Below are 26,854 nucleotides of genomic sequence, written 5' to 3' on the forward strand. Positions count from 1 at the left end.
ATCAAATTCTAGATTGAATTGACAAAACATCATATGTGATTTGACTGAAACAGGGATGAAGTTAAGCCTTGTTATCATGGAGAGCAGAACCTCTTTGAATAGGGCTCCTAAAATTCCTCCGATTTATATATTTTTCCAAGTTGATTTCATTTCCATATTTGTCAATACCGGCATTTTCGACATTTTGCGATTGGTCGCAGCATGTGATTCATAATAAGAACCCAAATGCATTCGGAACAAAATAAATCACTGTAAGAATAAGTGAAATTTAAACGAGTTGGTGATAGATTACTTAATGGTCATCATCAACAGAATTAAGCAATGACAATTATTGTAAAGTCCATAGCTTTCATGAGAATAAGAGTGCCACATTAGTGCATGTCACAAAGATAAAATAAGGTCGTGGCCAAAATAGGAATGGACTTGAGAGAAATTTTAATGCTTCCATTATAGTTTTCTAGATTTATAAGGGATGATATAAAACTCTTGAAGCGTCACCATACACACGTATAAGAAAGAAAATGAATCCCCACCAATTTGATCATTACACGAACAATAGTAGTACGACAATTAGATTGAGACTATTGTACATGGCATCGGTATTTTCTATAGTGAATCACATTAGCTACTTGATAAATATCTAAATTCGCGGGAATATCTCGATCTTATGTTCGTTCTTACTTCTTACTTGTTACTAGACTTGATTTTTCTCACATTACCAATCCTTTATCAAGCCGTCGACAAATAGAAACTTGGGTATCTGAAATATATTTGATTGCTCCAACTATGTAAGACATGGAAATCCAACATACTGTTGAATATGAAAATGAAACCTCACCGGACAACCATGAGAGGCTGATATTCCGGTGGATGTCCGTACATTTATTGAAATTCCTATTTATCTAAAAACAAAGTGAAAATAAAATAAAATAACTTGCGGCGAGAATTGGACACTCAACCTCAAACACTCTCTCTCTCTCTCTTCTGTCTCAAATCCCCATGTCGATCTGTGTCCACGATTCTTGGGCTTCTAAACTGAATCCGCTTGCCAACGCAGAAACCACCCCTCGTTTTTTTTAAAACAAATATAACGAAACTGCCACTGTATATGCAGACTGACGAAAACGGCCCTGGTGGAGTGGGGGTGGGTCCCCACATTGATGGCATCTCGTGTCCTCTGTGTCTCCTCCCAACACCCAGAATATCCGACAGCAGAGCATCATCTACTTTCCCTCCGGCTTTCTCGAGAAAAAGTCCGGTTAAAACTCATTTACCATCACTGTCCTTTTTCATCCTTCTACACCCTGTTTCTTTTCCCTGGTTCAATTTGTTTTTCTTCAATTTTTCTGTCTTCAATCTCTGAAAATGTAAATGATGCTAGTAGCATTATGTATTTCAGAAAGCAAAATGTACTTATCTGAGGACCATCTCCTAAGTCATGCAACGCATCATTCAATTTATAGTTGAAATAGATACTCTCATTAGTGGAGGACAACTTAATTAGTCTACTGGAACTATGTCGTTCTCGATTTAACTACCCATCTTCCTTAGACTGCATACACTTCTACGCAGGAGTGTAGAAAATGCCTTGTGTAAATTATGAGTAGACCAAGTCCTTATTCCGCCGGAGTTTACATGCATTGCAAGAAATGTGGTTATATTATTATGTCACAATGCTATAAAAGGGGGTTAGGAGTCCATGTCCAAGATTTGAGTGGTTTGGTGTATATATTCAAAATAAGTAATTTGGTTGGTGGCTTATTTTATTCCTCTGATTGGTGAGTTAAGGTTCCCACGGACAACAACTGTTTAGAAGCAGGCATATGATGTTGAAGTGTGCTTGTTGGCCACACGAGTCTCAATTATTAAGATCAAACACACATTTACTGTGGTCTTGTGTATATTATTGCAATTTGCAAATCATTATACATTTATACCAGTTAAAATAATTGAGTTATATTTGACCCATTTTTTTCGAGAACTTGGAGGGTGGTCCAGGTGATTGGTTGGCCTACACACCCAAGAGTATTCGAGAGATTTGATTAGGGGAAGTATAAGAATTATAGAGGCCTTAAATTAGGGCAGGCCCAAACTATTTCAACGCATACTGTGTGCATTTAATCGACAGGTAGCCTTGTAAAATGAAAGTTAAACCTTAGATCGAACACATATATTGCAGGAGCATTTCCTAGCTACTAGTACATAAGAGTTGAAGTTAGGAAGACGGTAAATGATAGGTGCAAACTTAGAAGGTTGAAAGAATTGAAAAGCAAATTGAAATACAAGTGCTGGAATTGAAATGATGCAGAGAGACGGAAAGATGTAAATAGAAAACATAAAGCAAACTGGTTGTATATTTCATTCATACCCAAACTGGGAAAATACAACTATATATAGGTAGAAGAAAAGTCCATACAAAATGTCACTAACACGTGGCCATTTCTGAAGTTACTAGATAGAGAGGTAACAAAAGAGGATATATCCTATCAATCCTGCCCCCTTGAGTAGCGACTGTCCTCAGTTGCCAAATGCTGGGTAAGTGGACACGATATCTTGAGCATTCTCCCAGGTTGCATCTTCCAGAGGTAAGCCACTCCATTTGATAAGCCACTGAGTAATGTTCTTCTTCTTATGGCACACCACTTGCATATCCAACACTGATTCAGGTTCACACAATAGTATTCCTTTGCTATCAAATGGAGGCAGAGTAGAGATGATGTTGCTCGTGTCACCAGTTCGTTTCTTCAACAGAGAAACATGGAATACTGGGTGGATCCGAGAAGAAGAAGGGAGGTCTAGCTTGTAAGCCACCTTGTCGATTCTGTCTACCACCTGAAAATGGCCATAGTATCGTGGTGCGAGCTTGTGACTTGGGCATTTGAGCACTGATTGCTGACAATATGGGTGGAGTTTGAGGTAAACCCAATCTCTGATCTCAAACTCTATGTCAGAGCGATGTGAATCAGCTTGTTGCTTCATCTTGTTTTGTGCCATGTGCATATTCTCCCGGAGTAGCTTAAGGAAAGAGTCTCGGTCTCTTAGGGCCTCATCAACAGCTTGTACTGAGGTAGAGCCGGGGTGATATGAAGTGATTGACGGTGGAGGAGCACCATACAATGCCTCAAACTGAGTCATATTTATTGTAGAGTGGTATGTGGTATTGAACCACCATTCAGCCCAGTGCAACAATTCACTCCAATTCTCCGCTTGTTAGCAATAAAGCAGCGTATGTAATGCTCTAAGGATCTATTCACAACCTCAGTTTGCCCATCAGACTATGGGTGGTACGCCGAAGTATGACAACATTGAGTACCCTGCAGCTTAAAAAATTGATAGGAGCACTTTGTGCGACGTTCTTAACATGTTTTTACCTCTATCTGTACTTTACTAGCCCTTAATATTGTAGTATTGAGTCATTGAGTCGAATTAGGAGTCTAGAGTGGCGTTAGTTGCATTTTGGTGCTAAAACGGGTGTAAAACGCAGAAATTGTCGAGAATACATAGAGTAGTATTCCTTATCAAACTAGGAAACCTAGTTGGGTTAGGATTTTTATTATTCGACATTTCTGTAACATTTGTGATTTATATTTATTATTTTATTTCTTTATTTCAGAATTAAATGAGAGATAATGGCTTGGAAATTAAGGAAAGAAAGAGGAGAAGAAGGAAACAAAATGAGAAAAATGAAAGAAATAATTTAGTTTCTGAATAAGATGAAAAGAAAGAAGTATGCAGCCTCAAAGGAGGGAAGGTTCATCCGGCAATTAAAAGGAAAGAAGAAGAAAAGAAGGAAACAAAAGAAGAAAAAGGAAGGAGAGAACAAAAAGAAAATTCTGAAGAATGCATGTGGCCTAGAAGAAGGGAGAATGCATGTGACCAACAAAGATGATCATCATTCAATCGAGAAGGAAAGAAAGAAGAAAAAGGAAATAGAGAATCAGCACATTACCATGTAGCCCCTATCACCTATTCCTCTATAAATAGCATGTCATTCCTACACATTGGGATCTCCATTCTCTCACAAAGCAAGCTGAAATTCTGCCCAAAAATATCCAGAAAATTCAAGCCAAAAACCTTCATCCATCATCACCAAACCGTGCTCATCTTCCTCATCTTCCAATTCGAATTCATCCTTGCTTCATCCTAGAAGGTTTCTAATGCGTGATTCATCCATGGTTTGTAATTTTTATTTAGGTTTTCTGCAATTTTCGAATTTATTATATGAATTCTTGAATGTTATTTTCGGTTTTATATAAGAAGAACATAAATTCAGACTTCTTTGGTTTTATGTTTTGATTGTATGAACTCTTGAATATGTGTTTATGCCGTGTGTAGCATCTATGGGCATTAGGATTTTCGGTAATTTAGGTTTTATTTCAATTAATTCCTTGAATTCGTACATCTAAATCAATGCTTGAGGAAGCCAAGGCCATGGTTCTCCTAGGGTTGCGATTTAATTCACCAAAGTGTTCATTGATTGAATATGCGCTTCGTGTTTCAATTATTGATACTTGTTTAGGGTTGTGATAGTTCTAGGAATTTGCATGCTTAATCAAGATGAGTGACGCCATGCTTGCTTACATGTCTCCAATTCGACTTAATGTGCTTATGTGCTACTTTGTTGTTTAAATAGAACGCTTCGTTATGTTGAACTCTTTTTAGCATATGTTTAGGATTGAACGCTTCGTTGATTCTAAATAATTAAGAAGTCTTAACGATTAGATCAACCACTTCAGACTCTAATTAGAATTGAAATTGAAATGGACTAAGAAGAATCGAAAATACTTGATGCCTATACGTTGTTCTATATGTGTTATACATGTTTCTTGAGTAGAATTCGTGTTTTGGTTATGTGATGAATGGTTGATCAATTGTATATAAGTAATTTAGGATTTATTTTAAGTTGTAGTTTTATAATCCAAATCAAATCCCCCAATAACATGATAAGTGTTGAGGCCCTTTTGATTCCCCGAACTGAACGATCACTGCTTATTCTATATTAACGATGATGTTTTTCAGGGTATTTTATAGACGTTCTAACCGAACGCTCTATCAAGAATGACTTCCAAAATTTGTTGATGAAGATGGGGTCTTGTTCGATACTATTGTGCGAGGCATGCCATGGAGATGAAATATCTCTGTAGTAAACACTTCTGCAATGCCTGAAGCTGTGTAGGGGTGAGTAATGGCTACAAAGTGGATATACTTGGACAAACGGTCAACCACTACCATGATTGCATTTTTGCCATTAGAGTGGGACAAGCCATCAATGAAGTCTAGCGAGATGTCAACCCAAACACGCTCTGGAATAGGTAAAGGATTGAGTAAGCCTGGAGGTTTTGATGTCTCATATGATTGGCGTTGGCAATGATCACATTGAGCCACAAATTAACTTCTTTGCGAATACCTGGCCAACAAATATTCTTGGACAAACGCATATAAGTTCTGAGATAGCCTGAGTGTCCAGCAACCAAGGAGGAATGGAACTTAGTCAGTAACTTAGAGCCCCATTCGAAGGTAGGAGGAGCATACACTTTGTTCTTGTAAAATAAACGATCATGTTGCCAAGTAAAATGTTTCTTTGTTGGGAAACATTGCTGCAGGGCTGAGATAATTGTGGAGGTGTCGTTGTCACGATGACAAGCCTTGTCAATGTGCTTGAGACAGTAAAAAATAGGAGCAGTGAAATTTTGAATGGCACACAACTCATGTCTTCTGGATAAGAGATTAGGGATAGTATTCAGCTGCCCTGGCCGATACTCAATGCTAAAGTCATATCCAAGCAATTTAGTAATCCACTTCTCTTGTGCCGGAGTTGTAATTCTCTGTGTGAGGATATTCTTGAGAGTTTGATGATCAGTTAAGATAGTAAAGTGATGACCAAGTATGTATGATCTCCATTTCTCAATTGCAAACATAATAGCAATCATTTCCTTCTCATAAATTGACAATAATTGATTTCGGGCAGAGAGTGTCTTATTGAGAAAAGCTATTGGATGTTGCTGCTAGGACAACATCGTGCCACTGCCAATACCACTTGCGTCCGTAGTAATGGTGAAAGGTTGAGAGAAATCTGGTAATGCCAAAACTAGAGCAGAGGTCATGACGTGCTTAAGGTGTAGGAAAACTTCCTCTGCTTGAGTTGTGCAGTAAAAATTATCCTTTTTCAGCATCTCTGTCAAAGGTTTAGTGATGGTGCCAAAGTGACGTATAAATCGTTGGTAGTAGCCCGCTAACCCCAAGTATCGCAAGGCTTTGATATTCCGAGGTTTGGGCCAGTCAAGAATGCATTGCACCTTAGATTGATCTATAGACACCCCTTTCTCTTAACTAGTGTGGCCTAAATAGCTGACTGAGTTTTGATTGAAATCACACTTGAAGAGTTTGAGTTTAAGCTCATTGACTTGCAAAATCTCAAAAACTGCTCTCAAATGTGCCACATGAGACTCAATGTCTCGGCTATATACCAAGATGTCATCAAAGAATACCAATACACATTTGCGAAAACAAAACACCCAAAATTGAATTCATTAGAGCTTGGAATGTGGAGGGGGCGTTAGACAAACCGAATGGCATGACTACGAATTCATAGTGGCCTTCATGAGTACGGAATGCTGTTTTGAGGATGTCGTTGGGGTGCATACGAATTTGGTGGTAACCCGAGCGCAAGTCCAATTTGAAAAAATATCTCGCTCCATGCAACTCATCCAATAGTTCATCCACAATAGGAATAGGAAAATGGTCCTTGATCGTCGCAGCATTGAGTTCACGATAATCAACACAAAATTACCAAGTGCCCTATTTTTTCATGACTAGTAGCACCGGGGAAGAAAAAAGACTTGTGCTTGGGCGGATTAACCCTTGCTCAAGCATGTCACGCACTTGGCTCTCTATTTCTATTTTTTTAGAGTGTGCATATCTATATGGATGAACATAAATCAGATTTGTACCTTCTTTCAACACAATTCTGTGATCAGTAGACCTCTGCGGTGGTAGACCCGTCAGTGGCTCAAACAGGGTTTCAAATTCCCTTAAAAGGTCATGGATGGGTTGTAACTGAGTGGTGGGCTGAGGTGGGTTGGGTTGGGTGTGTTGGTCCCACTGATCAGGGGGAAAGAGGCCCAAAATTGCAGCATGATCTGTAGTTGACTGAGAAAACTCATTGTTGACCATTCCTCGCAAAATATGCAGCTGATCTGTATGATGAAACATCATAAGCTTATCTTGAAAGTGACAACCTATGAACCCGAGTGAATCTAGCCATGGAATGCCAAGTAACAAGTCACAATCCTCCACTGGCAACATAAGAAAGGAGTATGTGAATGGGTAGCTTTGAATATCAACTTTGGCATCAGTAGCCATGCCGGAGTGATTTAGGCGGTGGCCGGAGGCGGAACAGAATTGCACTGTCGGACCTGGGGTTATGTTGAGGTGTAGTCTCTTGGCCACGTCAGGGCTGAGTAAATTCGTGGCTGACCCACAGTCAACAAAGACAGAGATGGTATGACCGTTAATTTCCCCTTGAAAACGCATCATCTCCGGTAACTTTGGGTAAGTAACCGTTGGGTCCAGGGCTATGGGAGATGGTGGGTTGGTCTTGTCTTCTTCTTCCTATGTTTGGGTGAGACACTCCAACACAGCTAAAATTAGTTTTTTTACACACATGATTTTCACCGTAGGGGCTATGGCAATGAAAACAAAGACCTTGGCACGATATTCTCGCTGCTCTACAGTGGTCCATTGACGGAAAGGTGGCCGTATTGGTGGGCGTTGGCCAGTGTTGGTCTGGGGCAGGGGTGTGACATTTTGAATTGAGGTAGCTTGGTTGGTTTAGCTTGTTGCAGTAGCTGTATGTTGTGGACCACTAGTGATACGCGTGTGGTGAAACCAATTGTATAGTTTGTACGCATGCGCCGCCTTGTGATCAGTGTTTTTACTCTCAAAACGCCGGGCTAGGCGCTGGGCCATGGAGAGAGACAACGGCTCAAAGGCCGAAACCATTTGTCTAATCTCTGGTTTTAAGCCACCGATGAACATCGGGAAGAGTTGACTGTCCGGCCAATCTGGAGCTCGGCACGACAACTTGGTGAACTCAATGACAAATTCATCCACTGAGCTGCTCTATTGAAGGTGAGACAAAACAACCTTGAAATCATTGTTGTTATCCCCACCAAAATGCTCTAAGAACGCTGAGAAAAAAATGTTCCCAAGAAGTAGTAGGATTGCGCTGTTCATATGCGTTCATCCAAATAGAGGCATATGGGCCAAAGTTACAAGTTACCATGTTGACTCGTTCATTCGATGGAACTCGCTGGACCTTAACATAACGGTCCGCCATGGCCAACCATCCGACCGGATTGTCATCGTTGAATCGCGGCAAAATGACTTTCGGCGGGTGATAAGGATTGGGATCTAGCAGAGGGGGTGTGAAAGGTTGTGAGCGAATGAGGTTGTAGTGAGATGGGTAAGCATAAGAACCGTGGTGGTGGTCTGTGTGAGGTTGGGTTGTGGTAATAATGGAATGGTTTGAGCCCGGAGAGGAAAAAGTAAGGTGATACGAAGAGGAGGGGTGGTGGGTTTGTGAGAAGTTGAGGTGATGTTTGAAGCCCAGAGGTGGTCGGAGTAAAACCACGGATAGGGTGGGGCGAGGAAAACCCTGGAGGTGATAGGTGAGAAAACCCAGAAGAAGGAATAATGGATGGTGTTGTTTGACCAGTGAGAGAAACAGAGGAGGAGGTGGTAGCGTTGGCGGCGGAGGGGGAGATGGGAATATGGTTTGCAAGACACTGGATAACTGTGTTCTGCAATGCCTCAAAATTGGCACTCATGTGATGTTGGTAATCTGTTTGGGCTTGTTTGAGATTTGTAATGGTGCGGTGGAGGTCAATGTTTTGAGCTTGGAGTTGTTCCATTCAGAGCTCAGGGGGAGGAGAGGAGAGTGGGCTTAACGATGGAGGAATTGGGGGAACACCAGAGTGACTCATGGGAATGGATGGGTTTGGGTTTTGCAATTCGCGCAAGACCATATGCTCTGATTACCAACTGATAGGTGCAAACTTAGAAGGTTGAAAGAATTGAAAAGCAAATTGAAATACAAGTGCTGGAATTGAAATGATGCAGAGAGACAGAAAGATGTAAATAGAAAACATAAAGCAAACTGGTTGTATATTTCATTCATACCCCAAATTGGGAAAATACAACCATATATAGCTAGAAGAAAAGTCCATACAAAGGGTCACTGACACATGGCCATAGCTGAAGTTACTAGATAGAAAGGTAACAGAAGATGATATATCCTATCAGAAAACCACATTTATTGATATATATGGAAAGGAGAAACTAGGATTTACTATATTTTCTTAGGACACAAGCCATCAATAAAATAAGACTCTTGTTTGATGCTCGATCATACACTACACCCCAATTTAGTGTTGAAATCAAAATCCCAAAGCTGGAAACCACCGTTAACGAAATCGTAGTATCCACCTTTGAGAGAAAGAGTCTTGTTTGCCACGACCTTTCTAACAAACAGGTATGTTAATAAGTTCCCCACTGACATATTCACAGCCTCCTCCTCCAAAACTCTGCACTGCTCTACATAACGTAGGTCACTGCTAGCTGACTTAACCTTAGCCTTTGTCGATGCACAAATTTGACCCAACTCTCAATAAACTTGTTGTCGCTGTCACTTGTGCCGTCGTATGGGATCGACATTAGCCTCTTTATCCCACTGCAGAGGCTATGTCTCATCACCACAATGTTTCCACTCTCAAGTGTAGCACGACGTATTCAACTGCAGTCCCAACTGAGGAGTAGTGTGTTTTGTTGAATAAAGGGACCATGTTGGCGATGTTTAAGACCACGAATACCTCCCCCCGTTGGAAGTTGAGAATGTGGGAGGGGCAAACTCTAGAATCCGAGCATGAAAGTCTACAGGTGTTTCTCAAAATTCTTCCAATTCTTGAAGTGAACGAACCCAGTTTTGATTCTTTCTGCAGGGTCCAACTACTTTGAACCAGCCTTCTCCAACTAGGGGGTTATCTGCTTGATCTTTGCGGTGGCCACGCCTTTTGAGGTCAGGCTTCTCACTCAGGAGCTTTGAAAGTCCGGAAATGGCCTCCTCATACGTACGCCAAGTCTACTAGTTATATATCGTTCAATCTTGCCGGTTTTTGAACGTGAATTTTAGCCAAGTAGATTTCTAAAATGTATGTTAACTCATATAGCGAGAATATACCTCAAGTTATGAAGTAAAGTCCTGGTGCAAACAACACCCAATTAATTAAGGATGAGTCTCAAATGAATATTTATAGATTTTAAAGACGCGTTTATATATTGGATAAATTTTGGTCAAAGCCAAACTCCCGGTAGACGCATTAACTTGTACACAAAGATTGAAATTTGTATAGATCTTTTAGGAAAAAAGAAGAAGAAGAAAAAGAGTTCAAAATACAAAAGCTAGGTTGGATTGATGTTATTTTGCAAAACGCTAGAAGGAGTGTTCGAACCTCCGACCTTGTGGTTAACAGCCACACGCTCTAACCAACTGAGCTATTCCAGCTTCATGTTTGATTTTGAAGAAACCTATATGTACCACAGTTTAGACTTCACACATGATCTCACATTCTCTTATGCTTCCCAAGTGTTGCTTTCAATTTAGTTTTTCTTTTTGTCACAATGAATTTAATGAAACATTACACCAAAATCCCTAACAGGTTTCTACCGACTAATGAAATGAGCGCCTTACATTACTTTTTTTTTCGATAAACACTCGCATTATATTTTAATAACCTAACTTGTATAACTCAATGAATTTGATGCACTTGTTTATGACAAGATTAATATCATTTTTTTTATCAATATAGTCAAGCAGTTAAGCCATTTAGAAAACTAAAACTACGTACAATGAGCGAACAGCTATAAATGTATTTGTATGCCAATCTTAACTTACGAATTTTAATGTTTTATCATCCCAGATACTGTAGTAGCATCACTCCACCAGTCCAACCTACACAGGTACACAACTCAAACCCAAGTTCTCTCATACAGTTTTTACTTTTTAATTTTTACTTGTTACTGGGAAGTGGGAAATGGTATCGGTACAAGACAAAATAATATGGGTAACAATGTGACGTCAAACAAAATTGAAGGATGTGTGTAGGTGGACCCTATCCAGATCTATAACCTTCCAATCAGTGCCCTACGCCTCAGAGATATCATTCCAGGTCTTCGTCCTAGCTAGACTTGGGCTCCACCGTATCTATGGATCAGGCGACTATTATCCTCTGCGGACGGGTCCAGTGGCAGCACATGATTTTGTATTTAGGGGTACGCCTCAACGGCGATAAACTCACCACCTCCGTTTATAAGAGAGACCCATGCCACTAAACCTAACGGTTTTAAGCTAATAATGTTGTTTTTGATGACGGAAGTTAGTTTTGCTGTAAACAACGACTGTTAATGACGGAAGTTAGTTATTTGGGAATCTTTGTTATTTTGAGGCAAAAATTTCAACTCGAAGCTAGATAGATTATTGTAGACAATCTATTTTCTAAAATGTATTACGAAATATATTTGAAATTTTTATCATTACAAGGCTTTGATCTATGTATGTAATTTATAAAGGGGGCTGATATTGACACACCACTTTTTACCAAACCACCCCTCTATTGATCTCAACCTGAAATTAAAACTTCATCTCTCACTCTCGGTCAACATGCATTTTGCTGGGATGAACACTGAAACTATGAAAGTACCCTTTCACCCTCTGGAAGCAAGGTCATGGAGCACACCATTAGCTAGAATAATAAAAACTCAAAAGTTTATCATAGTACCAAACCCACCCCGAAAAATTGAACACTCATGTTTTGAGTACCAAAAGTAAATCCAATTCTCTCCTCTAATCTTTACCCGTAATTGAAAATTAAACCACCTATAGCCTGGATTATGAGCTGCTGCTGTGGTTGGTGAATGGTGAACGACAAGTTTTGCAAAAAGAGGATGAGGAAATTGGGAAGATGATGACATTGCTGTCGCCTCGAGTCATGGTTATATTTGGTTTCTCTTTCTTTGAACTGAAGTTGGTGGAGACTGGAGATCTGCACGCATCGGTTTCAGTTTTGGAGGGTGGCAAAAGAAGAGATGAACCAGAAAGAGAGAGGGGCAATATGGGAATAGAACAATGTCAAAGGGTAAAGAAATATTTAAAAAAAAACCAAGGGGTGTGCATAATGTAAAAAAAGGTGTGTTAAAATCAGCCCCCTTTATAAATGATCAACTCGAAATCATATAACATATATAGCTTTTAATATCAAACTTAAGAATATAAATTATTTTGATCGGGAATAAGTGTGAATAGTTATATGTCTATATCACAAGGCAAGCGGGATGAGACTTGTATTGAGGCATTGTAATATATTCGTATAGTAATCATTTGTCAAATGCGGAAAGTACTTGATCTGTGATATAAATATCATTTGTGCACTATATTACCAACATGCTGAGGAAAATTCGTGTACTTAATTCGATGTATATACAGCCAAACGCTATTTTCATATAAATTTCTTTATCAATTCTTACTAGAATTATGTTGTGATTTTCATTCCATTCAACGTTTCAAACCGTTCGCATGTTTGTTGACTTCTATAATCCACAATACAGTATGCATCAAACTTGATTTGGTAGCTTAATTACTTTGTGACAAAGTACGTGGTTGTAGAATATAGAAATAACGCTGGTACATTATCTTCGCATAGAGAAACTCACCCACAACTGTTAATTTGTTGCTTAAATCTTACATTACCCCCATAGAATCCCACAAAGCCTTAAAATCAGAGCCTAAAAACCCAAGCCTAATGAATCTGCAGTGAGTCGCAGCAGTTTAATTTGCAGCTATCAGATGCCTCCCACACCATCTCATTCTTTCTCTGCCTAGCTCGCTCCTTCTCCAAGCATAAGCCACCTGAATAGCTTATCATAAATATTTTTTGTTTCTGTACTCATAATTTTAGTTAGAACCACATTTTGGTTTCACAAACCAATCGGCAAGGAGGTATCGTGTTGCATAGAACGATTCTTAGGAATAGAAGGAGGAAGAAACTCGATCATATTGGTTCGAGCTAGCTAGCAATGAAGAAGATAGAGTCAAAAACGGCGATTATGGGTGTATCCCTCCTGGTGATGTTGTTTGTTTGGCACATCAATCTCTCGGAAAATTTGAGGCTGGACTTCGAACTCATTCGTTCACTAGCAGCTACTCCAAAACCAGGTATGAAGACTGAGACTTGGATCAATTGGATATCTTGCATACTGCATTCCATTGTTCTTGCTTTTCTTCTTTCTCCTTTTTGCATACTTGTCTGGTTAAACATGTGCTAGTTGTCCGAATATATTACAAAGTTTTAACAACATTACAAGGCAGGAATCAAAATCAATTATATAACAATGCCAAAGCACACAAGTATCTATGTAACCGGTCAACTTCGTTCAATACTAAACGAAAGTGAGAGTGAGAGATTAAGATTTAATCTAAATGTCTTATGATGTATGGAACTCTTAAAATCGAGATAACTTTTTTCGTTAATATGTAAGATAATTAGATATAAACTCAATATTACCAAGTCTATTTCAAAGTAAACCTATACATATTTTTATTTCATTTTACACTTATTGAGAGTTTGTCTATAATTAAAGTCGATCGGCACTATAACAGTATACCACGCTAAGAAGTAAGAACATATTCCTCACTATAGAGTAGGACAACAGTAACACATACTGTCACATTCCGAAATAGCAAAAACTCATTCCTTAGCCACATTTGCAATGCCAAAACATAGTAGCACATTTGCAATATCTAAACATAGTAGTAATTGCTCTATACATGTTATTTCTTCATGATTGCAGATAACTTCAAACGATTATCACCGAGATCGAATACTAGCGGGGGGAACCCTATCGATTCAACAAGTTTGCAATCTCAGTCATCAACAAAGATCATATGTAACCGTTCTGACAAATTCTACGATTTCTGTTTCATCAACGGCCCAACAGTTCTGAACCCAACGACCTCGACGTTATTTGTAACGGACTCCACAGAACCAACCGTGGTGGAAAAAATCAGGCCCTACCCAAGGAAACACGAGAATTCGACGATGTCACGGATCCAAGAATTCACCCTCACCTCAGGCCCACCAGGCCCAAAATGCCAGGTGCAACACAATGCCCCGGCGATCGTATTCAGTGCCGGCGGGTACACCGGGAACTTCTTCCATGATTTCAATGATGGGTTCATCCCACTCTACATCATCGTCAATTCGATTCTCTACGATCAAGTTCCCGTCCTAGTGATTTCCAAAGCACGTGATTGGTGGCTTCAAAGGTACTCAGATTTACTACAAGTTTTTAGTGAGAACCCAATCATAAACCTTGAGAATGATACTGCCACCCATTGTTTTCGTTCTGCCACCGTGGGTCTAATTTCTCATGGATTTTTGACCATAAACCATAAAATGTTAAAGACACCCAAAACACTGCCTCATTTCCATGCCATCCTAGGAAAAGCCTTTGGCCAACGCCAATCCGCCCAACGGTTGTACCGTCTGCGCCACCAAAATGAGCGGCCGCGCATGGTGCTAATTAGTCGAACCGTAGGCGTCGGCCGGGCAATATTGAATCAAGAGGAAGTAATAGAAGTGGCAGAAAGAATAGGGTTCGAGGTGGTTGTTTATGAGCCAAGTTCAAGGACTGATTTGCATGCAGCATATGACTTGCTTAATAATAGCCATGCAGTTGTTGGTGTTCATGGTGCCGCCCTTACTCACTTGTTGTTCATGCGGCCGGGGACTGTGTTTATGCAAATTGTACCGCTAGGGACGAAGTGGCCGGCAAAAGTGTGCTATGAAGATCCCAGTAGAGCAATGGGGCTGCAGTACATTGACTATAGGATTACGGCGGAGGAGAGCAGCTTGGTAGAAACATACAGCAAGGATGACATTGTGGTTAAGGATCCGGCTGCTAAGATTGGTTCGGATTGGTCTGTGGAGATTATGAAGATTTATCTCAAGGAACAGAACGTGAGGTTGGATTTGGATAGGTTTTCTTGGTTTTTGAAGGCCGCTTATGACAAGGCCAAAAAGTTTATGGAGATGGAAGGATAGGTAGTGCATTTCATGTTTCAATTGCTCTTAGTACTGAATTAACGGTTTCATTATAAGTAGCTAGATATATTCTTCCTTTCAAATTTATTTGGTTACACAATTATATCAAATAAACCAAAAGATCGAAGTGATACGCTTGTGTTTCGTTGTACGGATTCATGTGTGTGTAGATAGGAAAATAAATATGATTTGTTTTTTGAAAGAAAATATAGTGGCGTTGGAACCCCTTACCATAAGACAAGGACAGTTAAAAAAGCCTAAGGGATTGCCAACTGTTCTAAGGAGCTATTTGTAATAAATATGATTGTTTGAAGACAGTTTAAGGGAGTGTCGAAAATGCTCATTCAGGTAAAGATCCAATCAAGTACTATGAAAGAAAGTTCACAATTTGGAGAAGATGAGCTAGCTACACTAAATATGACTATTGTAAGGTGAACTATATAGGCAGATAGTATAGGCACTCAGTATAGCTTTGATCGATCTACTGATATGATTTATGTGGTGGGATCAAGGACTAAAATATCGATTATCGCGATATTTTCATTTTTTTGAATTATGAAAACTTTCCTCACATACTAAGTAAATATCGATATTCTCACGATATTCTAGATATTTTGCCGATAACTTGCCTTAAACTCATCTCAAATGTTGAAAATTGAGATAAAATAATGGTGTTGGTGGGGTGAATCGAACTTGCACTCCTAAGATATATCAAATCATCTCGGCCATCCCCACTAGAATGGGTTTTGTGTTATATTTGTACATAATTATATACAAGTGATTTATAATAATATCAAAATATTTTAATTATTTTGATCGATATTTTTACAAAAATCGATATTTTCCGATATTTCTTTCGAAATATCCATTTTTTCAGAATGTCGATATTTCCAATTTCTCTGATATTTTAGTCCTTGGGTGGGATAGTCCAGATATGTTCCTCTGTTCATGTCAAAGATTTAGATTCATGCATGTAATATAAGAAAAAAGAAATGTATTGCACAAAACATGATAGCTGCCAAAATTACTTCAGATGTTTATGCTCTCCAGCTTCAATTTGCATACATAAAAAGAAAGTTAAAGATTTTCGATACATCAACTGTAAGAATCTCTAATTGGATGGTGCCTCAAGGAAACTTTACTACACAACTAAAGTCATCTTCAAGGCCAAGTAATGAATAATATTTCATAACCATGATCCAATTGTGGTTAATGTCTTCTTCTATCAGCCTCTCTAGCTATAAGGCATTCACTTTCCTTTCTTTTAAAGGGGACAACGTGTTTACGCAGTCTTCTGATCTCCACCATCTTCTTCTGTACGCTCCAACACTTCCAGCAATCTCAGCCTCTACTCTCACTCTCAGTCTCACTTTCACTCGATCTCGATCAGGTAGTCATATACCTCAGATTAAAAGCAGATTCAAATTCTTGTTCCACGTACGTAGAATCTCTACAAGAGTCAACTTCAATCTTCATGTACGATTTTTAACTTCTGGGTGCAATGCCTGAGGCAGGCACGTACTTTACTTCATTATATACATAACTAAGTTGGTGTGATCGATAGCAGGTGTGATGATACCAGATCGAAGCCGAACGATGAAGACGAAGAAGCGGGTTCTAATAACAGTGGCTTCTTTGGGCTTGTTCTTCATCGCATTTCAGATCAGTGGCTCATCAACCTCCAGATTTCTTAATAATGCAGCATTTCCAGCTAAGATTCGAGGTGCGTGTCAAGTGAAAGCTTTCCATAATTTCTCACTCCCATTTGCTGGAATTTCAAATGTTTTGGTTAATTTGATTTTAAGAGGCAACTCGTCTTTCAGTTCTAAACCTTCAATTATTTGCATGTCGCGATCGACAACTTGCATCGGTAAATAATGTCATTGATTATGCTACTAATTTCTAAGGTTAATTTCACTGAGACAGGCCAATAGTACTGCAGTACGGCCAGTACCTAACATTGATTTTTTCTAATAAATAGCCGAATCTCTTATAGCCTAGCCTGTTCTTGTTGCTGCGGGCGCCAGTTATGTAACTAGCTAGTGCTGCTTAGTTGTAATTTCAATAATTCCAAATCAATGATGAAAATGCCATTACATAGCAGGAAAACAAGATGAAGATAAGCTAGTGATGTGAAATTTGTTCACTTCAAGCAGTGATTAATACTTAACTACCTCTCCCTCATTATATTAATGATTTCTATTTACTGATTTTTTCAGAAACAACTCGTGAGGAATCCAAGTTGATCAGTGAACAAATATTTACTGATCTTCCAGAGAGTCCGATCGTCTGTGACCGAACCTCCATACGTTATGATCTCTGCTCAATCAACGGTCCAACAGTCTTGGATTCAGCCACATCAACTTTCTTCACTATGAACTCGACCGGACCTCCATTGATGGAAATAATCAGACCCTATCCTCGAAAGTTTGAAGACCTCATAATGGCGCATATCAAGAACCTTACTCTCACTGTCGGACCACGAATCCCGTCGTGTAGGGTTCAACACGATGCTCCTGCCCTAGTATTCACCGCCGGAGGATACACCGGAAACTTTTGGCATGACTTCAACGATGGATTCGTCCCTCTCTTTATCACCGCCAATACCATATTCCCCGATCAAGACTTCGTCATTGTGGTTTCCGAAGCTCCCAAGTGGTGGCCGAGTAAGTATGCCGATTTACTACGCACGTTCACCAATCATCCCATTATAAACCTAGGAAGTGATACCACCACACATTGTTTTCCTTCTGCCAAGATAGGCCTCATATCACATGGCTTCATGATCATAAACCAAACAATGATACCCAACTCAAAGACATACTTGAATTTTCGTGGCCTCCTTAGTAAAGCTTTTAGCCAACAAGCTCAAGTTCAAATTATCACCCCTAAGCTCACAAAACCTCGGCCCCTACTTGTTCTAGCGAGCCGACGTCATGCCACCGGACGCTCGATCATGAACCAAGCCCAAGTCATTCGTTTGATAAAGAAAGTAGGTTTTGATGTAGTGGTGTTTGAGCCTAAAACCAAAACCCCATTGCAAGAATCTTATGCATTACTGAACTCAAGCCATGCATTTGTTGGGGTTCATGGAGCTGCACTTACGCACTCATTGTTCCTCCGGCCGGGGGCGGTGTTCGTGCAGGTGGTGCCGATCGGAATAGGTTGGGCGGCGGAAGCGTTTTTTGGGAGGGTAGCAATGGGATTGAATTTGGAGTATTTTGAGTACAAAATTGAAGTAGAAGAGAGTACCTTGAAGGACAAGTATGGAAAGGACAGTTTGTTGGTCAGGGATCCATTTGCTCTTCTTAAAACGGGTTGGCCCCCGGAGGTTATGGACATTTACTTGAAAGAACAAAATGTGAAACTGGATTTGGTTAGGTTTAAGAGATATTTAAAGAAAACTTTTAAGAAGGCTACGAGATTTATGGAGAACAATGGTTGATTGTGTTTCTGTTTGGATTCACTGGAACAACGTATGCAGCAATAAGAATTAGAGGATACTGTTATACCAAAATAGTTTTATCATAATTATTGGACTTTCGGTCATTTTAGGTTTTTCTTTTTATCAATGTGGGGGTCAAGAGGACATAGTTCGGGTAAATTCATACTGTGCTCTAATGTTTTCTCATTTTCTGAGGTAAAGAAACGAATTCATTTGTCGATAACACGTACTATATGTGTGATTGTATAAAGCAATCGGGTGACAAAGCCACTATAAGGCCAACTTAACAACAAGAAAATAAGAGCACATGTAGCGCTTATTCAAATTAACAAAAGTTCTAGCAAAAAGGTTCAAAACAACGAACATAACTACAGTTCCAACAAAGTAAAAGCAAATTGAATAACCTAGAATTCAAAATATATTAAACATAATCGAGACGAGTCAAAGAGCTCTATGAGCCCATACGAAATTTTGGGGGAAAAACACCAAGTACATATATACTATCCAAAAAAAATAAAATTACACATGTATCAAAACAATTGAAGCCGCAACTCCCCTCAACCGCAAGAGTGAAGACGGAAGACACAAAGACTTAGCTCTCTGTTGCACGGCATGCACCCAGTTCCACAAATCAACAACCTCAATTAAGTCAATTCTACTCTTCTCTAAGGGTTGTATCAAAGAAGAATTGATAATTGATATTTGGGGTTTTGGGTGAGTTGCTATTCAATCTTCTTGTTCTTGTTTGTAATAACTAAATATGTTCTCATGAATAAGGAGTTTACATGAAATCTCAGGCGAATCAGTAAGGATAAATGACTTCATAAGAAAGTTCATAATGCTCTGCAAACAAAAATGCTGGGGGCAACAAGTAATATTCAAGAGGTATGTGTGTTATTGTTGTTTTAATTTTTATGTCTTTGTCTGCGAAGTGCCAACTTCTTGTTTGTTGCCTCTTCCCTTGTCTTGCTTTTTTCTTTCTTTCTCATACATAGGGCTGGGCAAAAAGCCCGAAAAAGAAAAAAAACCCGGACCGGACCGCCGGGCCCGTCCGGGCGGGCCGGGTTTTTTGCCGGGCTCATATGTTGTCATGTGATAAACGGGCCGAGCTTTGTTATGTCCGGGCCGGTCCCGGGCCTTCAAATCTTTAAACAAAAAAAACCCGGAAACCCGGGACATTAGGTGTTATTATGTAATTGGTTTTCGTAAGTGATCCTAAACTTATAGAATAGATACAATGACACTGGAACATAACCAAATAACCTTAAACTTAACTAATTCCAATCTCATAATTCCCATTGTCGTCGCCTCGCACTGCCGATTTGCCGCCAACTAGCCAAAAACAGAGTTAGGCCCGGAAAATCGGGCTCGGCCCGGATATTACCGGTCCGGGTTTTACCCGGGCCCTGGTTTTTTTAGAAAAAAACCAGGCCCGTCACACTAAACCTTAAACACTACAACCGGGCCGGGCCCGGGCCTTGAAAAAAATTGCCCGGGCCGGGCCCGTGCCCAGCCCTACTCATACATCCTGCAGTTCTATCTGGGTCATCTCGTGTCCGTATTAGACACAATACGATAGACGGACATGAGAAATTAATTTTTTTTGACACGGACATGTGGTGGACACGTCAATTAAATATTAATTTTAATATATATTTATTAAAAAAATAATTTATAGAGTTTGAAAATATTTACATTCATATATATATATATATATATATATTAAAATATGCATTACTGTTAATAAAAGTCATTCTGCAAGAGTGGTTAAGGAGTTGCAAGGTAAATGAGACATCCATGGTTCGAATCTTATTGCTCACAATCTGAATTTCTATATTAAATTGAGTATTTGTGTGTCCATTGAGTGTCCCATAAATGATACGCGTGTCCGAACGTATTTTCTCGTGTCCGAGCGTATTTGTGTCCGTTTCTGTGTCGGACACGCGATACAGGGGCTAAGTCACGTGTCTGTGCAACCTAAGTGTTGTGTGTTCCCTATCTTGTGTGTTATAGTGTTCCAAATATCACATACTTTTAGTTGCCTAAGGCTTATTTCTTTTCAGCTAAAGATGAGGATTAAGTTTAAGGAAATTTATTTCCTTTAATTTATGTATAAAATCTGGACAGTGGAAATGAGATTAAAAACTTGAGAACTCATAAAACTCCTGTTGTCTCAGAGTAGGGGTCAAGAGGCTTTGCCATTTAAAGGTGTGCCACTGATTACAACTAAAAGTGTGACCCCTTTAGTGCCTAGCCTTACTTAGGTCAGTTTCACATTTAATTTATTGGCATGTATTCTCATGTGGCATATGTTATGCTACATTTTGGAATTTAGTTGGTTGAATTTTCTTATGAAGTTACCCCGTATTCTTATTGTTTCCACCTTAGATTGACTGCTTTGTTAAAAGAGAAATTCCTCATGTTGTCAAGGTGATTGATGTTTCATATTTTCTTTCGTATGGCTCCCTGCTTTTCTTCAATTTCTATTATGCCTCTTGTGGTTGCATATTGCTTATTTTTGCATTGTATCATATTCATAAGGATAATTAATTCTTAAACCAGTTGCCTTGAACTCTTGCAGGCTGGTTTTCATGTTTCACTATCTTTTTGCACTATGTTATACCCCGTTATTTAATTGGCTTAGAATGGACCTCTATACCCAATATTTGTTTACTAAGTCCACCAGAATCTTGTTGTTGAGGAATTCTTGCAGGCAACACAACTTTGTCATTCATATTACCTTTTGACACAAATCTGCATACATGCATGATACATCACCGGTTGCCAAAAACAATTCTGGTCCTCAAGTACTGCTAAGCAATGGAGTGATGATTATGTTGATCATATAAATTAGCCTAGACAACTTTGAATTCCTGGATCCGCCACTGTGTACATCAATTGTAATATTGTATACTCAACTTTGAATGATCCCAAGAAGATTAGGTAAGAGGAAGATCTTTCCTAGTTTCACTAGGAGATTACTCATTCCTCAGCCTTGTTGCCAAGGATCATCGATCCACCATGAAGGCAGTCTCTAACCTTATCTCCGAGCCCGAAATCACCTCCTATGCAACAAACTTACTCCTCACCAGTTCCACCGAGGTCATTTGCATGTTAGCCTCCAGCTCCGGGTTCAAGCAGCGTTTAGGTGACTTCTTGTTCTCGCTCCTTTTTCGAACAATCAAGCTTCGCTAATAAACTGCTAGACCGATGGATGCCCAAAGCACCTGAAGCCGTCACCTACATACCAAGTTTTGTACACGAAAGATTAACAAGAGCCAAAGGGAAGAGGTGCTTACTTTTTTACCCCAATTGCTTCATGAAGTCCTCTCGATGCCGGCGACCACCTGAAACCTATGTGATGGATGGGAGAACATAATGTCACTCACTTAAACATGGCGCTTCTCCTTGGTAGGGTCGACAAAGATAGTGTTAGGGTATTTGGGGTTTGGAGAATAATAGCCCAAGAGCTATATATGGGCTATTATTCCTTTCTATATGATGCCACATGTTTACTTTTACAAAATTAGCGCATGTTTTGTCCTCTTTTTACAAAATTAATTTTCGAGAATTAAATTGCATATTGTCATCTTTATATGGCACCAAGTGTTTGGTTTTGTCATGTGTGTCTACTCTAGAGAAGTATTAATTTATACTCTTACATAATTATCTGCATTTATTGTAATTAACAACCATACTTGTTATATTTATAAGATGTCACATGTTTCGCTTTATTCTGTGCGTTTGCACTACAAAATGACACATGTTATTTCGATATGCACAAACAGAAAGAGGTAGGGAGAAGGAGTTATAAAACTATTGTACTCACTCAAAGAAAAGAATAAGGCGACACGTGTTTGGTTTTTTCATGCGTGTATACTCTAGAGAATTATTAATATATATGTTTACGTTACTGCATTTAATGTAATTGACAACTATACTTGTTATCTTTATATGATACTGTATATTTTTATTATTATGTGTGTTTGCTCTGGAAAATGATGCTTATTATTTCGTTATTTTGATATGCATGAAGAGAAATAGCTAAAGAGAGGGAGTTATAAAAAGATCGTACTCATCCAAAGGAAAGAAGAAGGCCCCAAGTGTTTGACTTTGTCATATGTGTCTACTCTAGAGAAGTATTAATTTATGCTTTTATGTTATCGACAGTTAATGTAATTGACAACTATACTTGTTATTTTTATATGATACCACATGTTTTTTTATTCTGTGTGTTTGCTTTGGAGATTGGCACAAGTTATTTCAACATACACAAAGAAAAAGAGCTAAAAAATAGAGGGAGTTATAAAATAATTGTACTCACCCAAAGAAAAGAAGAATATGCCAAGTGTTTGGTTTTGACATGCGTGTCTATTTATAGAGAATTATTAATTTATGTTTTTACATTATTTGTAGTTATTGTAATTGACAATTATACTTGTTATATTTATATGATATCGCATGTTTTTTATTCTGTGTGTTTGCTTTGAAGAAGGGCACATGTTATGTTGATATACACGAACAAAAAAAGCTTGAGAGATGGAGTTATAAAACGATTGTACTCACCCAAAAAAAAAATAGAAGGTGCCAAGAGTTTGATTTTGTCATGCGTGTTTACTCTAAAAAAATAATTTTCTTAAAAAAGTATTAATTTATGTTTTTTTACATTATTTGTAGTTATTGTAATTGACAACTATACTTGTTATGTTTATATGATATTGCTTGTTTTTTATTTTGTGTTTGCTCTGGAGAATGACACATGTTATTTTGATATACACGAATAGAAAGCGCTAGATAGAATGAGTAATAAAACGATTGTACTCACCCAAAGAAAAGAAGAATGCGCCAAATGTTTGGTTGTCATGCGTGTTTACTCTAACAAAATATTAATTTCCTTTTAAAAAATATTAATTTATGTTTTTTACGTTATTTTCAGTTATTGTAATTGACAATTATACTTGTTCTCTTTATATGATATTGTGTGTTTTTTATTCTGTGTATTTGTTATGTAGAAAGACAAATATTATTTCGATATACACGAAGAGAAAACGCTAAATAAATGGAGTTATAAAATGATTGTACTCACCCAAATATAAGAAGAATGCGCCAAGTGTTTGATTTTGTCATGTGTGTCTACTCTAAAAAATATTAATTAATTTATGTTTTAACGTTATTTGCAGTTATTGTAATAGACAACTATACTTGTTATCTTTATATGATATTACATATTTTTTATTTTGTGTGTTTGCTGTGGAGAAATATACTTGTTATTTCGATATACACGAAGAGAAAACTTTAGATAAAAGGAGTTATAAAATGATTATACTCACACAAAGAAAAAAAACACGCCAAGTGTTTGGTTTTGTCATATGTGTTTACTCTAAAAAAGTATTAATTTATATTTTTAAACGTTATTAGTAGTTATTGTAATTGACAACTATACTTTTTATCTTTATATGATATCATATGTTTTTTATTATGTGTGTTTACTCTGGAGAATGACACATGTTATTTCGATATACACGAAGAAAAAACGCTAGATAGAATGAGTTATAAAACGATTGTACTCACCTAAAGAAAAGAAGAAGACGCCAAGTGTTTGGTTGTCATGCGTGTTTACTCTAATAAAATATTAATTTCCTTTTAAAAAAGTATTAATTTATGTTTTCTAACGCTATTTGTAGTTATAGTAATTGACAACTATACTTATTATCTTTATATGATATTGTGTGTTTTTTATTATGTGTGTTTGCTCTGGAGAAAGACACATGTTATTTCGATATACACGAAGAGAAAACGCTAGATAAGGGGAGTTATAAAATGATTGTACTCACCCAAATAAAAGAAGAATGCGCCAAGTGTTTGGTTTTGTCATGCGTGTCTACTTTAAAAAATATTAATTAATTAATGTTTTTAACGTTATTTGCAGTTATTGTAATTGACAACTATACTTGTTTTATGATATTGTATATTTTTTATTTTGTGTGTTTGCTCTAGAGAGACACTTGTTATTTCGATATACACGAAGAGAAAGCGATAGATACAGAGAGTTATAAAATGATTGTACTCACCCAATGAAAAGAAAAAGGCGCCAAGTGTTTGGTTTTGTCATGCGTGTTTACTAAAACAAAATATTAATTTATGCTTTTTTACGTTATTTGTAGTTATTGTAATTGACAACTATACTTTTTATCTTTATATGATTTCGTATGTTTTTTATTATGTGTGCTTGCTCTGGAGAATGACAGTTGTTATTTCTATATACACGAAGAGAAAGCGCTAGATAGAATAAGTTATAAAACGATTGTACTCACCCAAATAAAAGAAGAATGCGCCAGGTGTTTGGTTGTCATGACTGTTTACTCTAACAAAATATTAATTTCTTTTTAAAAAAAATATTAATTTATGTTTTTTTTTACGTTATTTGCAGTTATTGTAATTGACAATTATACTTGTTATCTTTATATGATATTGTGTGTTTTTTATTCTGTGTGTTTGCTCTGGAGAAAGATACATGTTATTTCGATATACACGAAGAGAAAGTGCTAGATAAGGGGAGTTATAAAATGATTGTACTCACCCAAATAAAAGAAGTGCGCGCCAAGTGTTTGGTTTTGTCATGCGTGTCTACTCTAAAAAATATTAATTAATTTATGTTTTTAACGTTATTTGCAGTTATTGTAATTGACAACTATACTTGTTATCTTTATATGATATTGTATATTTTTTATTTTGTGTGTTTGCTCTGGAGAGAGACACTTGTTATTTCGATATACACGAAGAGAAAGCGCTAGATACAGAGAGTTATAAAATGATTGTACTCACCCAATGAAAAGAGAAAGGCGCCAAGTGTTTGGTTTTATCATCCTTGTTTACTCTAAAAAAGTATTAGTTTATGTTTTTTTAAGTTATTTGTAGTTATTGTAATTGACAACTATACTTTTTATCTTTATATGATATCGTATGTTTTTTATTATGTGTGTTTGCTCTGGAGAATGACACTTGTTATTTCGATATACACGAAGAGAAAGCACTAGATAGAAGGAGTTATAAAACGATTGTACTCACTAATACAAAAGAAGAATGTGCCAAGTGTTTGGTTGTCATGTTTGTTTACTCTAACAAAATCTTAATTTCTTTTTTTTAAAAAAGTATTAATTTATGTTTTTTACGTTATTTGCAGTTATTGTAATTGACAATTATACTTGTTATCTTTATATGATAGTGTGTATTTTTTATTATGTGTGTTTGCTCTGGAGAAAGACACATGTTATTTCGATATACACGAAGAGAAAGTGCTAGATAAGGGGAGTTATAAAATGATTGTACTCACCCAATGAAAAGAGAAAGGCGCCAAGTGTTTGGTTTTATCATCCTTGTTTACTCTAAAAAAGTATTAGTTTATGTTTTTTACGTTATTTGTAGTTATTGTAATTGACAAGTATACTTTTTATGTTTATATGATATCGTATGTTTTTTATTATGTGTGTTTGCTCTGGGGAATGACACTTGTTATTTCGATATACACGAAGAGAAAGCACTAGATAGAAGGAGTTATAAAACGATTGGACTCACCCAAAGAAAAGAAGAATGTGCCAAGTGTTTGGTTGTCATGTGTGTTTACTCTAACAAAATCTTAATTTTTTTTTAAAAAAGTATTAATTTATGTTTTTAACGTTATTTGCAGTTATTGTAATTGACAACTATACTTGTTATCTTTATATGATATTGTATATTTTTTATTTTGTGTGTTTGCTCTGGAGAGAGACACTTGTTATTTCGATATACACGAAGAGAAAGCACTAGATACAGAGAGTTATAAAATGATTGTACTCACCCAATAAAAAGAGAAAGGCGCCAAGTGTTTGGTTTTATCATCCTTGTTTACTCTAAAAAAGTATTAGTTTATGTTTTTTTAAGTTATTTGTAGTTATTGTAATTGACAACTATACTTTTTATCTTTATATGATATCGTATGTTTTTTATTATGTGTGTTTGCTCTGGAGAAAGACACTTGTTATTTCGATATACACGAAGAGAAAGCACTAGATAGAAGGAGTTATAAAACGATTGTACTCACCAATAGAAAAGAAGAATGTGCCAAGTGTTTGGTTGTCATGTTTGTTTACTCTAACAAAATCTTAATTTCTTTTTTTTAAAAAGTATTAATTTATGTTTTTAACGTTATTTGCAGTTATTGTAATTGACAACTATACTTGTTATCTTTATATGATATTGTATATTTTTTATTTTC

The 26,854-nt window shown here is 37.4% G+C and overlaps 3 protein-coding genes, 1 non-coding gene and 1 pseudogene across 4 annotated transcripts; 2 read left to right on the top strand and 3 right to left on the bottom strand.

Moving 5' to 3' along the window:
• Positions 1-2,517: 2,517 nt before the first annotated feature.
• LOC126792451 (uncharacterized) lies at positions 2,518-3,135 on the bottom strand. The gene has a single exon (XM_050518866.1). It carries the CDS (start codon positions 3,133-3,135, stop codon positions 2,518-2,520), a length of 618 nt encoding a protein of 205 aa, XP_050374823.1.
• A 6,271-nt stretch (positions 3,136-9,406) lies between these two features.
• Positions 9,407-12,027, bottom strand: LOC126792452 (carbonic anhydrase 2-like; annotated as a pseudogene).
• TRNAN-GUU (transfer RNA asparagine (anticodon GUU)) lies at positions 10,488-10,561 on the bottom strand. The gene has a single exon. It is a non-coding gene; the product is annotated as a tRNA-Asn (tRNA).
• Positions 12,028-13,128: 1,101 nt separating the features above from the next.
• Positions 13,129-15,155, top strand: LOC126791943 (xylan glycosyltransferase MUCI21-like). Its single transcript, XM_050518443.1, has 2 exons — positions 13,129-13,267; positions 13,903-15,155. Exons 1-2 carry the CDS (start codon positions 13,129-13,131, stop codon positions 15,153-15,155), a joined length of 1,392 nt encoding a protein of 463 aa, XP_050374400.1.
• Positions 15,156-16,744: 1,589 nt separating this feature from the next.
• LOC126791791 (xylan glycosyltransferase MUCI21-like) lies at positions 16,745-18,600 on the top strand. The gene is made up of 2 exons (XM_050518270.1): positions 16,745-16,878; positions 17,375-18,600. The coding sequence occupies exons 1-2, from the start codon at positions 16,752-16,754 to the stop codon at positions 18,598-18,600; spliced, it is 1,353 nt and encodes a 450-aa protein (XP_050374227.1). The 5' UTR covers positions 16,745-16,751.
• Positions 18,601-26,854: the final 8,254 nt, after the last annotated feature.

Source organism: Argentina anserina, chromosome 4 (genome assembly GCF_933775445.1).
Source record: "Argentina anserina chromosome 4, drPotAnse1.1, whole genome shotgun sequence".
Classification (NCBI taxonomy): domain Eukaryota; kingdom Viridiplantae; phylum Streptophyta; class Magnoliopsida; order Rosales; family Rosaceae; genus Argentina; species Argentina anserina.

Excerpts from the sequence above, each read along its gene's own strand:
- LOC126792451 (XM_050518866.1), bottom strand. The coding sequence starts at position 3,135 with ATGACTCAGTTTGAGGCATTGTATGGTGCTCCTCCACCGTCAATCACT.
- LOC126791943 (XM_050518443.1), top strand. The coding sequence starts at position 13,129 with ATGAAGAAGATAGAGTCAAAAACGGCGATTATGGGTGTATCCCTCCTG. Across the intron at positions 13,268-13,902 it reads AGCAGCTACTCCAAAACCAG|ATAACTTCAAACGATTATCA; the intron begins GTATGAAGACTG and ends TCATGATTGCAG.
- LOC126791791 (XM_050518270.1), top strand. The coding sequence starts at position 16,752 with ATGAAGACGAAGAAGCGGGTTCTAATAACAGTGGCTTCTTTGGGCTTG. Across the intron at positions 16,879-17,374 it reads ATTTCCAGCTAAGATTCGAG|AAACAACTCGTGAGGAATCC; the intron begins GTGCGTGTCAAG and ends TGATTTTTTCAG.